Below are 13,426 nucleotides of genomic sequence, written 5' to 3'. Positions count from 1 at the left end.
TCACTCAAATTTGATGTCTTGTTGCTCTTTTCATTGTTTGTTTTTTGTTTCGCTGCATCTAAGAAAACATAGAGGAGGTTGTTCAATTATTTGCACTGAAGTAAAGATGCTGGAATTAGTCCTTGAAGTCACAAATTCCCTATTGGAGGGAGCAAGTGGTCTGGATCAGGGTTGTTGAAAGTTGTGTCATAATATAAATAGAATACATTGAATACAAGTGTAATTTTTGACTGTTATATGACATGATTTAAGAGATTGGTTTCATGTTCTATTCTGCTAGCCTCCGTGCATGTTACCAGTCCCTTCCTTACTCAGGGATTGTGGAATTGCTCCCCTAATTAAAGGCTACTCCCGGGAGTATGCAGAATTGTGCATGTTTTATGAATATCACTAAAACACTGTCACTAACAAGGAACACTTGTATTATTTCACCAAGAAATAGTACAACTTCTTAGGAAAACATGATGCTGAATCTATGTGAGATGAAGCAGAACTTTCATCTTTGTATATCTTCTAACATGTCCGTTTTGATCAAATTCTGTGATTACTTAATCTTGTTGATAACTGATCATGTGGCAAACAAAAATCTAATTTCAAAAATTAATGTGTATATTGGGATATGCCTCCAAAATGTTACTTACAGACAACACAGAAAACATTTTGACTTTCTACTTGATTTATCAGAAGGCAGCTTTTCTCATTAGGTGTGAGCATTTGCTGTCTCTAAATCTTGCTGCACAGATGTTCCAGCTAAAGGTGTGGTAGAAAATTAATGCGTCATTTTATGTTTAACGTTATCTGTATTAAAATGAAGGTAGAAGTGTTGCAGTCAGCTCTAATATATATAATAACTGGAGAGTGAACTTAAGCACCATGGCCACCACCAAGATGATGTAAACCTCTGTTACCTTGCCTTAGGTTAGCAGCTAGGCTGGGCCACTTGCCCTTTACAGTGATTTTTACTTAAAGAGAAAGCCAGATAGAGTACGGATCTGTAAGGTGAGAAGTGTGGATTTATTTTTACTTTTAAATTAGATTAATGCTATACTTGGATCAGAAAACAAGTCTCATTGGTTGGACTGTTGCAGGACTGCTTAGGTTATGGCACTGATTCATGGTTCAGTTTCTCTTTTTCTTAAATGGTTTCAGCAATAGTTAATTTAGTTTTTAAAGAGCTTTCAGATCTGTGGCTAAAACACGTCAAAGTGCACAGATGATCAGAAGGTGTAATCTGTCCGGCAGGTACTTGTTGAGGAAGAGTAGCTGTTTTTTGAGAACAACAGTGTGTGTAGCCTGCCCCTTACAGCAGAATCGGTTAACAGAATTATGCTTGTTCTCAGGCAAATATCTTTTTTTTTCTTCCCTTTTTTTTTTTTTTTATGATTTCAGCATGCTGCTCCCCATGTTCATATTACTAACGGTAAGGCCTTGCAAGCCAGTGCAAGTGCCATTAAGACAAGCACCATTCCAGTGATCAAGAGACAGAGGCAAAATTGGCTTGATGCTTCAGATGATGGTTTCTTTATAGCTACAGAAGAGACCAGGTAAGAGAAATGAAGTTGAAGCAAGGAAAAGCAGGGAATGAGTCTTCACTGCATACATGTTATTGATCCACTATTTGAATAGCAGTTTTTGTCATTATTATTTGAGGTTGTGTTACAGTGAAGAGCCATGTTATGTCAAAACATACAACCCATTTTTCATCCCTTGCATACTAACATTATCAGTATTTCACTAACAAGACTTATCCAGTCAGGGTTACTTTCGTGTGGCAAAGATTAGAACTTTTTAATTGTTACTAGTTGTAGTTTGAAAACAATGAAGTTTAAGACATCTCTGATCATTCAGCAAAACGCATGTGTATCCACAATGGAGGCTACACTTTAAAATACTTAGAACTTGAAAAATACATAGCACACAATAGAGACATATATAGCAGGCAGCATCTTTCTGGGATAGAAGTTGATTTCCTTTAAAAACAACTAAGATATTTTTCAGTCTATCATTTCCAGATTAATTGGTAAAATTTAATGAACTTTTTGTTTTCCCACAAGAGTTTGATATCACAGAAGAGTTGCTACTGGAGGCTCCTCTGCTCTTTTCTTCCTCATTTCCTGATTTAATTCAGACTGGGACAAGACGTTAGTCTTATTTTTGTAAATTCTGTTTTCTGGGCTGGTTATTTAAAAACGCTTTAAAATCTTGCCTAGATTTAAAGTAGGAAGATTGTTAGGGCAAATAACATCAGACTACTCATTGCTTCTGAGGTTATTTCACAGACCTAGAAAGGCTGGCAGTTGAACAAAAATGTAAATAACAAAATAAGAGTAGGGAAGGAATATATGTAAATATAGAGCTAACTGAGGAAAATGTGCATACTTAGTCTAGTTTATAGTAGACACTGCTAGAGTAGTTGAAATACATGTACATGACAATTTGGTGGCTATTTCAAGATCAGTTAAATATGGTACCTCGTTTTTCTTTTGCATGAAGAATTCAACAATTCAGAGATGATGGTAGGAGGATGAGCCTTTAGGCTTCTGATAACTCACCCAGTTATAAAATTGACTGCTTTGAGGGTTGTTTGATACAGGCTATGCAAAGAGCTTAGTATCTGACTAATTCCTGGTGATCATATCACCGCCATTGAGACTGGTAGCCTTAGTCACTGGTTTAGAAGTTTTAGCACTTTTTTTTCCCCATTTTTCCTTAGAGAGGTTCCTGTCAAAGGATGAGATGAGTCCTATGCTGACAGTCTCTGTCTCTCCCCACTGACCTCAGAGGTAGCCCAGATGACTGGTTTAGATGTTTAAATTCTGGGTGATTTAAGTATGGAGAGATGAATTCTGCCTTTGCAAATACCCATCTGGGATAGCCCTGTCTGATCCCAACCTCATAAATCCCCCTCTCCAGCTCCATGATTGCAGATGGCATTCCCTGGCCAGGGTTGATGTGGGAGATCAGCACAGCACGTACGTTGTCTCCACCTTCACACCAATGGCGGTAGGTAAACAGGGGCTTAGTCCTCAGGACTCCGTGTCTGCTGCTCTTCAAATCATTAAAAAAATGTGAAGAGTAACATCTGAAATACCCTTGTATGGGGACCACAGGGCAATAAGACCTCAGTGACACTCCTTCAAAAAAAGGTGGTGTCATTAAAAGCGGCATGCTGCATCACTTTGGCTGATGCTGAAGAAGTGAATGAGGGAGTGCTCAAGGACTTGCACTGGTTACTAATTGGAGTTAATTGTAGTTAAGGAGTGAGCTGCCCCTTTACAGCTTTTCCCAGTCTGACAAAAGCTACTGCTGTAAGTTCAGCAGAAGTACATAGACATGTATCTTCCTTCTGTGATAGAAACACACAGAGTAATAGTTCCTCATTCACATTGATCTTCAAAACTGCAACTAATGTGAGACAGCAGCTTTTTATCCTTTGAAACTCCATTTCTGTTCCTTCGCTCTCATAGATTCTCTTCCCCACAAACACCTTTTTTTTCTTTCCCATCCCATCTCAGTTGGTTCCTTTCCTACATCAGGGATGTTTTCACCTTTCTAACTTCTTTCCTTCGATCCCTTGATTCCCTTCACCTGTATTCCAAGATTATTTGGAAGAGGTGGTGTAGCTTGTTCTCCTCGGCTCTCACTTGCCTCCAGTCCTTATAGCTCAAAGCGGAAAGCCCTGCCTGGTCCTACTGCTCAAGTGTACAGATGCTCAAGACAGCTATTAAATGTTCTGCTCCTTGAAGGAAGAAGGGAGAAGAGGGAATAGGCATTAGTCCCTGACAGTTAACCTGTTTTGTACTAGGAGTTCACGGGGATGAGCATGGCTGTGACACAGTTCAGTGTAACATGATTACATTGGGAAGAAATATTTTATCTAGGGAGGATATGATTGTGAAAAAGCAGAACAGAATTTATCTGGTCATGCCACAGAATGAAATAAAATAAATAAAAATCAGTTGCCAGTTTGCAGCTGTTAGATGTTTAAATATGTGCTGAACACTCAGCTCAGAAATAATCATCTCATTTCAAAGTAACAACTCGTTCTTTAAGGCACATTTTCATACTGTGCTGCATCAGGATCCTGTCTGTTTTAGAATGTGTATTCATTAAAAATACATGTAAGAAAGACATATACTAATTACATCCTGCAAAAAGAAAATATTATTTTCAATATTATATTTAGATTGCAATAGTACATAGCAGTTTTCATTTCTCTGTCCTAAAACATTTTTACTTGTGCAGTGAGCTAAAGTTTAAGATGCATGTTTCTATAAAACCTTATGTGGGGAGTCCAGAGGGTAAATTTCCTCAGACATTTAGCTAAAAAAAGATATAATGCTATAGTTGGTTGATATCTGAGGAAAAAAAGTATTATTATTACTGCTAAACTAAATGAGGTAAGGTAAGGTGAATATCTGTAGTTTCATTTTAAAGGATATTTTAAATAAATGATTATCATTCTTGCCCACTCTGAATTTAAGCCCCAAATATTTTTATGTAAATTTAAATATTGTATATTGAATTGCTCACATATTAAGGTATTTGTAGTAATGGATGAGTACGGATCTAAGTATTCAGAGAACAGAAAAGAATTATAGAAATTAGTCTAAAATGTCCGAGGTAATCCCTGGAATTACCCTGGAATTTTAAGACCCATGTCCTGAATGCTCATCAGCATGCTCAGTGAATCTTCCCAATAAGTGTATATATATATATATGGCCCCAGTTTTACAATTTCATCTATGGTGACAGCCTGTGCTGTCATTCAGAAACCTTCCTGACACCTGTGTGAGTCCAACTCACTTGGGATTTCAACATCTGTGTTCAGTCACAGAATCAAAGCACAGGGATTAATCTAGGCAGAAAAGCAGGTGGTGGTTCAAGAGCACTTAACTTGATATTGCATCGTAATTTTATGTTGAGCTTTACTGAATTTCATATTTTCTTATTTTTCTTTATTCGTACAATTGTTGAATGAAAAAGGAATTCTCGTTCCCGACTGTGAAATAACTTGGTCAAGATTTTTTCTAAAGTGCAAATCTGTTTACACAATTCACTGAAAACTCACTCTTTAAAGAGACTTACATTTATCACTACTCACCAAGGGAGTCTCTTTATTTCTTTTTAATATACTTAGGTATTAGCTGCTGGAATTGTCCTACCACTATGTGTATACTTTAGGATCATCCAAAAGTCTCATAATTATATAAGAGTTTTATTCTGGACATTGTACTAAATCACCTTTGCTGTAAGAGGAAGCTTTTTGTGTTTTATTCCCATTTTGATGACTAGCTGTAATGTAGATTCTATTGTAGGCTCTGTTAGAGGTTAATGCAGAAAATGACTTCATTGCATGAAATGAAATTCTTTGTACTGAATTACCATTCTGGGACTTACATAATTATTGAAAAAAAAAAAGGACAATATTTACTATGATCTCCAGAAGTTTAATAAAAATGTAATATATCAGCTTAATATCTGTTGAGTTATATAAAACATTATCATAATCTATGAATAAAACTAGTAATGTAAATAGCTGTTGGATGTCAAAGAAAATGCATTTGTTGATTAAAACTTTTCTTGCCATTCTAGGCATGCAGTGTGCATACAGTTCCTATACACACGCTCTATTGATAACAGAACACATGTGCATGCTGATGATCATATTAGTATAGGGACAGATAAAACATTGTGTGGAAAATGATTTTTTTTTTTTCCAGCATTTGCATTATAAGAAATGTCTGGAAATGTTTGGCTGAATGGGTTATAGCAGCAAATTCTATACGCTTTCCCTTCATGGGCCAAAAAGCATATTTGCATATAGAACTGCAGTTGAATGACTCGATGCTTGTTTCCTTTCAGTGCTGAAGCAGTTAGAAACCTTCTCACGGTAAGTGCAACTCCATTGGGAATGAGTTAACTGCAACTGCTAAAATTAGAACGTGATCTTTAGCTGTTACCAGCAGACATTGCTTCCTTTTTGCTGATAAAATGATTTGAGAGGCATCCCTGTGGCAGCATTATATAGGCAATTTTCATATTCTTCACATCATGTTCTTTCTCCAAAACAAAAAGCTTCCTGTGATTTGTTGAGGTACTATGTAAGGATATCACAGTGGCTGTGATAATTACCTGTTATCACTCATTTTTATTTATGCATGTCTCATAGCACACACAAAAAGCTTAAAACTAAAGTTGCATGTTGAGAAAGAAGAGAATGTGATGCTCACAAACTAAATTCAGCAAAATGTTGTCTTGCCTTTGCCATCAGTGGTCTGATTCTCTTGCAGAAGTTGGGGAGATTAATTCTGGTGCTCCCAGCCCCTCGTGGTTCTGTGTATCCTGCTAGCACTCATCACATCCTAGCTGTATCAGTCAGTGTAAACCCTAAATTCAGGTGAAACAAAATTTTGTTATAAGTGTCACCCATATTCAAAGTTGTTAATGACCTGCCATTGTCTCTTCTCCCTCCAATACAGGTTTTAACGATGAGGCCAGGCTCTGTGTTTGAGTTAACACTTTTAGCATGTTTCTGGGAGAAAAGGGAAAAGTGGAGGAGTAAGTGTCTTGTGCCTTGGGTCTGTGTTACAGAGGATCAGTGCAGGTCTAGATCAGGATTCCAGTGTTAACTACTCTGTTCCTTCTTCCTCTTCACATATGCAAATTTTGTATCACAGAAATGCCCATAGACATGTTTATTCTTTTTATTTTTTAATCATCTTCAACTGTGCACAAAAAGTTGTTCACCTAAAAAATATTTTTAATGTACATTTAGGGATGGCCTCTGCTTTTCATAGAGATGAGGCAACTTGATTCGAATTAGGATCCCAGTCTTGAACTTCACTGTAGTTGGATCCAGGGTATAGTGTATTTTCATTTCTTACCTGCATGGAACTGTGGCCATGAGATCCCCATCCTGTATCTGACCGAATGGAGACACTTCGCTGCACCCTTGGAGAATCAGCTGCAAGTCTAAGAATGCTCTGCACCATCTGCTACCCTCTAATCAAAAAAAAATAATCAGCCTCTAAGAATTTACTTTTCTGGTTCCTTTACTTCTGCTGTATTCTATCACTGTCATACATCGTGAAAAGCAGGGATTATAGAATTAGAATATAGCCTTTAGGATTATATCTAATCCTTATTGATAGGATTGCAAATATCTCATTGATTGGCTGCATCTGAGTGCAGGTGAGCTTACTATCATTTCCAGTCACTGTGACAGTACTGCAGATGGGGAATCTGTGGAAGAACTGTCCTTGCTCCAAGTAGTGGTCCTACTTGACTAGCTGCTGTTCGAAGTTGTTATGCTTTGTTACTTTCATCAGAGTAAAAATCCCTAGTCTAACTTTTTTAGTGAACTGCTATTTTGATCTTATTTAGTGAGGACTATTCATGACTCATTTATTGTTCAACCTTATAAATCATAATTCTCCCTCAAGCTCTAGCTGAGGTGCTGTGACAGAATCACAACCAGTGATATAGAAACTAGATCCTAATCGCTTGCCCTTTGTTTCTTATTGAGTGGTTTACATGAACCTACAGATGTTTTCTTTCACTATGCATCTACATGTCCTTTTCCTCTGGCTCCTTTTATGATACCAACTAAGTCAAAGTAACATTACTATAATTATACAAAAGTTTATTTGTTTTTTAAAACAGGATCATTCCGTGAAACTAAAATCAACCTCACTTGAAGAATGTGAAGATTTTTTTTTTTTTTTTTTAATATTCAAAAGGAATAATACATGGAAAACAAAACCAAAACTGCAGCGTTTCACCTACTTTCTCATTTAAGGATTAGTTCACTATAAGTTATGCCATTATTTATTGCTGGTAGGTTTGAAGAGCATATGCTATTAAGAATTCTGCTTCATCAGTCATCAGAACAAATGAAATACAATAATATTGGTTGGGAGCTTTGTATTAATCTCACAGTTTAAAATGAATATTTCAATGACATTGTGGTAAGCTAGTCACCCTGGTTAAAGTTACATGGTAAGAGGAAGATGTTGGAGCACTTACCTAGGACTTGGGAAAATATGATTCAGTTCCCTGCTCCCTCACAGACTTCCCTGAGACCTCAAGTCTGTATCACCAAGCCTTTGGACGGCTAACTCATATCAAAATTCATAAGGTGCTTAAATACTTTGATGAAGACTGGGGGGTAATTCTCTGCATATCCTCTGTTCTCCATCTGCGAAATCAGATGAATTGTACTTTATGCTTTCAGAGAGCTGTTGTACGCAGAGCTGGTCAGAAGCCTTATGGGGAATCTCCTTTCAAAGGACACTTTTTACCTTTACGGGTAACAAAATCTCACAGAAATGCCATCTGCAGGAGTCCAGTAGCTGCTGACTGAAACTGGGTGATTTATTAGTTTCAGAGGTATATCCACTGATAGCAGGTGAAAATTAATTAGTCCACAGCCTCAGTGATGACAGCAGGGAGACAGGGGCTATGAGCAGATGGTTGTAAATGACCTAGTTACTGCTGCCTGAAGTCACGCAGTTAGGTCTTGTAAACTGATCTTTTGGGATTCTACCCTGTTGTGAGCAGAAATTCACATATGCAGCCTCTCTATGGTGGCTTAGATACCAAAGTATATTTTGCAATTTCATTTTAGATAGGAGCTTGAATGTGGTTAATTCACATGACTCAGCTAAAGAGCAGTGACACATTTACAGGTGTTATTTAACCACTAGCACTCATCTCTGCTCTCTTTGACAAAAGTAATTTCACATTCAGACAGAAGGTACAGAAGTAGCCAGAGCATTTTATATTTGAGAGGGGAAATATAATTTCCAAAATGAGACTTCTTGCAAAATTTTATTTCTGTAGGAAACTTAAAAAAAAAAAAAAAAAAAAAAAGGAAAATGTAATACAAGGATAGTAAGTGTATTAACGATTGTCTTAAACACAGCTGTTAGTGGAGAAACTGCTGTAAAATTACTTAACTTTTCCAGAAATCTCATTCACTTTGTTAGACCTTCCAGACCCTGTTCAGCAAAGCCCTTAAATGTGTAAGGCTCCCACTGAGTGCAGCCAGACAGCTCGAGTATGTCAGATAGTAACACACCTTATAAGTCAGATGTTAAATTGGGCTATCATGCAATTCTTTTAACCTGTTTTACAGTTCTTGACAAACTTCGAGTTCCCTGCAGTCTGGTTGGCCATTTCTAAAGATTTCCCTTCAGAAGCTGTCTTTTGTGTTTGTGCAGAGGATTTGATGTAGCTGAACACAATCCGCTTTACAGGATGTTTTAACTTAAGGTCTTAGGGCTTGTTTTTTTGTTAGCTTGCTGCTCAGCTTTTTCCTAACTCCACATCCCCAGTGGGAATGTGTCACCTTATAATACCTGGTCTTCTATTGTGGGAGGTAATATCAATTTGTTTTTGAACAAGAAAAAAAAATTTCTATAAATAAACATCTTTGGATGTGAAGCCAGTTTCCCTTTCAAAGGGACATTAATAAAGCCTTGGGAAACGTATAAGTTAATGATGAAAATGCTAACTTGTTAGACCAGGATAGTCTTCTGCATATTTAATATCAAAGAAAAGATAAAGACAAGAGTAATTATGCAGATGTTACCTATAGCAATGCTAGAATAACACCAGAGTTCAAAAGTAAAATTAGCTTTCTCTCACCATTCCTGTAATTCTTGGTCCTAAACCACAGTTTATTGCATTAGATCTCAGCTGTTGATGACTCTAATCCTCAAAAACTGCAAAATATCAATTTTCAAAGACTTTTTTTTTTCTTTTTATGATTTCTTCCCAGTGTTAGCAATAGTATTTAGTAGAAGCTGGATACAAGGTTAAGGATTATTTTATTTGAAGGCAGAGCAAAACATAGCAATAATGTGCATTTAGATACAGAAATTAGATTTGATGAACATACTGTTGTTACAGGTAAATACCAAAGATGATTGTAAAACTCTACTGTGGTGAGTATTTTGGAAATATGTCAGTGAATCCCACAGTCTTAAAATTCCCACGGAACTGACCACTACCTTTCATTTACAAGTTGCTCTGTATTGTTTTGTTAGTTTAAAATTACAGATAGAGGATTTACTTCTGAGCTATATATATATGAGTCTATATTTTAGGGCATGCGTTTAATCATGTATTGTTATTTTTCTCTGATAGGTTTTTAACACATTAAGATCTTTTAAATGAATGACCCTACAGCATTAATGCAAATAAGGCGGGGGGGGGGGGGGGGGGTTGGGAAGGGGAAAAAAAAAGTTGGCATCTTTTTTGTGAAAAGCTTTCATAAGCAACTGCATAGGGATTATCAATGTAGAATACTGAAGAGAACATAATAATAGTGACTGTGAAAGCCAATCACAGAGATAACAATCACTTCTTGTCAAACATTCAAGGAGACTTGGCTGGTTTCATTACTTGTGCTATGGATAAAGGTTAAAATATTTACCTGACCAAACACAATAGAAGTGTTGTGTAAGTGGTAAAAGCTCAGATCTGTGCATCACAACTCCTGTTGCCTGTTACATGACATGAGACACCAGACAAAGCATTTAACCTCTGAACAGCTCCATCGTTTTGTCTATAAACTTGAATAATATGAATGAACACCTACTCTCAAGGATGCTCTGCAGTTTTTAATTAACCAGATCAGCAAGTACAGTGAGATACTGACAGGAAAAGTACTGGCCATGACTGAAGAGCAGGATGAAATTTTCTTACCCTAGTCAGAAAATGAACTAGAGTGGACCCTTGATAATAGGAATGTTAAATAAAAATTCTGATCTGAAATGAAGATTACCTTAGAAATTAGCATGTCAATTTTGTGGCAAAGCTTTTCTCTATTGGTGCCACAGTACAGATTTCTAATCTGTATTTTACATAGGAGCTTCTGTGTGTAGAGTAAATACTGATCACACAAGAGATTGTTGCTGTGGAGCAGGGCCCTAGGGGGACGCTTTTGTGAAGGAAATTTTTCTCTCCAACTCTTTCTGGTAAGAATGATTAATTTTGATTTTCAGCCCTTGCTTAATAGCAAATAACCAGAGTGCCAAGAAGCTCATCCAAATATACTCTATCAGTATATATATTATTCCAGGAAAAGTATATGCATTATTGATAACATATTGATAAAATATTGTCATATTTTATCAATCTCAAATAATATTATAATATTGTAAACATAGTATTCAGGCCAAAAATCTTAGATGAAGTAATCAAACAAGGTAAGAAAAGAAACAAAAAGGCTAATAAAAAGCCATTAAAAAGTTTTGTATTGAAAAAGTTCTAATAAATACTGAAGTGTTTATGATGGGGTGTTTAAAGCGTATCAAAACTGGAAAAGACAAAAATATAAGATCTTTTTTTTCCTACGAAGCATATCATAGGTGAATATTTTTCATATTCTTCAATTTCTTTCTTCAGCATTTTTATTTTTTCTTAAAGCAAGCTATTAAACTGCGAGCTTCCTCACAATTCCTTTGGGAATGACCTGCTAGACCCCGTGTCACCAAGGCATTTGGCCAGCATATACCTAATTTAAGGGACATACCATTCAAGAAGTCAAATATAATCACATGATTGAAACCAGCCAAAAAGTCTTTCTGAATCTGTATCAAGATGCTGAGACTAGTCAGGTAAGGTTTTCTGTCATCTGGGATTTATGCATATTTAATAGAAGATATTTTTGAAAACGTTCAAAGTGGCATTTAATGTTGTTAGGGAAATGGCACTTGATGTTTGTAGCCCAAGGGCAGAAATCAGAAGCTGTATGTTCTAAACCCTTCTCAAAGATAAAAAATTATCTTCTGGAATTGTGAATTACTATGCAAGACATTTGGGAAGTAGTCGAAAGCAACTTTGCATTTACTCATGGCCAGCTCTGATGCATCTTCTCTCTAATTTTTTGTATAAGAAAAAAACGTATTCTGCCATGTGAGTAATGTTTTAATCTAATAGTAGGTGATGTTTAATCAATATACAAAGTAACTATATGTCTTAAAAATTAATAGATGGTGATGAAAATTTACACTGGTAAAATATAAAGTTATATAGCATAAAGTTATATAGTATAAAGTATAAATAGTGTTTGGGTGATGTCCCTCTGACATCCTGTCTGGTATGTTAAGGGAAACATAAAGGAGTTGCTTTGAGATCTTTTGTCTTTTGTGCCTGCAAAAAGCTTTCTGTCTCCTTGGATTCCCAGGGTGCCTGCATATTGATAAATTTGCAGTGATCTTGTGTGTACGTTCATGGGGAAGAGAGGTTAAGCAACTCTTTCTTTAACAGAGCAGGATTCATGCCTTAAACTATCTGAAGTCCATGGTAGCTAAGGAGAGGCTAATTAATTTCAGATAAAGTTCAAAGCAGCTGTCCCATAGCTCAGCTTACACATCTGTTGAAGCCTGAGCCATTGTTTTGTTTTAAAGTGTATGAATAATTTACTTTTTATCCATTCCATTGAGCTACCTTTGCTAGGTCTTATCGGCTCTTATCCCCTCTACCAAGGTGGATGCTGTTGTTGAATGCTATGAATCCTAGATAGGCCTTTTTCCCTTCAAGGAAAAAATTCTCTGAGGAACATATGGCTCTATGCATGCTTTTCTGATAGACACTGCTGTTTGGTGTGCAATGGGAGATGTCACCGCTGAGTTAGCAAAACTCTCCCAAGAACCAGGGCAAGCCCATCCATTAATTAATCCAGCTGGTTAATCCATGTTGAGACCTGTGGTGTCTATCATTCCTACCAACTATGTTGGTTTTTTTTTAATTGTGCCTACCAGAAATCAGAGGGGGGTGGGAAGGAGTTCAGTGGAGTTGGTGCTGCCAGTTTTGGCAAAAAGTGATCAAGTCCGTGTTGCACTGAAACCGATGTGCAATCATTTTTGCCCTAGCTGTCTGCAATAGGTAAATTTAGTCTCTTGGTGGTAAATACCAAGCTCACAGATGAACTGTGAGAATAAGTCTATTGCTGATTGTTAAGATTTAGTCATCATGTGATGACTGATGTATGACAGTGTCTATTTGTAACACTTCTTAGGGGTTAAAAGATAAGTTTTTCTCAGTTCCAGCTTTCATCTGAAAAAAAAAACAACCAGTAATGCTGTAATAATACTGTGCACTTCTTCAATTTATTCTCTCTGCGAATCCTTAGACATCTTACAGTATTAATGAAATATGCTGTTTTCAGTTAAAATGAAAGCACGGAAAAACCTGATGGATGAGATGATTTTTCCGAAAGCCATCCCAGTTGTTTGCAGTAAAACCAATATTAATAATTTCAGTAATAGGTGAGGTCCCTGTTGTTCTAGGCGCTCTATAAATGCACACAAAGTGAAGGTTTCTGCTTCAAAGGAAATTTATCTGAGTAAATTTTAAACCAGCAGCAAGAAAGACAGAGGGGTGGTTTATGCCATGCCACAGTTCAGGCATGACA

General features: G+C 36.6%; 1 protein-coding gene across 10 annotated transcripts in view; it reads left to right on the top strand.

The window, feature by feature from the left end:
- Positions 1-13,426, top strand: part of MTA3 (metastasis associated 1 family member 3) — a 199,007-nt gene that overhangs the window by 117,310 nt on the left and 68,271 nt on the right. For 3 of the 10 annotated variants that reach the window (XM_083828830.1, XM_083828832.1, XM_083828831.1), the window contains exons 18-19: positions 1,390-1,544; positions 5,866-5,893. The exons of 2 other annotated variants lie outside the window; for them this stretch is intronic. In XM_083828830.1, coding sequence (XP_083684956.1) covers positions 1,390-1,544; positions 5,866-5,893 — 183 coding nt within the window. Of the gene's footprint in view, positions 1-1,389; positions 1,545-2,913; positions 3,004-5,865; positions 5,894-6,482; positions 7,736-13,426 lie in introns of those variants that run through there. 5 more of the 10 variants (XM_083828824.1, XM_083828829.1, XM_083828826.1 and 2 more) reach the window with 4 other exon arrangements.

Source organism: Anser anser (assembly GCF_964211835.1).
Source record: "Anser anser genome assembly, chromosome: 3".
NCBI lineage: Eukaryota > Metazoa > Chordata > Aves > Anseriformes > Anatidae > Anser > Anser anser.
The sequence above is the reverse complement of the archived record's forward strand: the minus strand, read 5'-3'. Positions and strand labels throughout refer to the sequence as shown.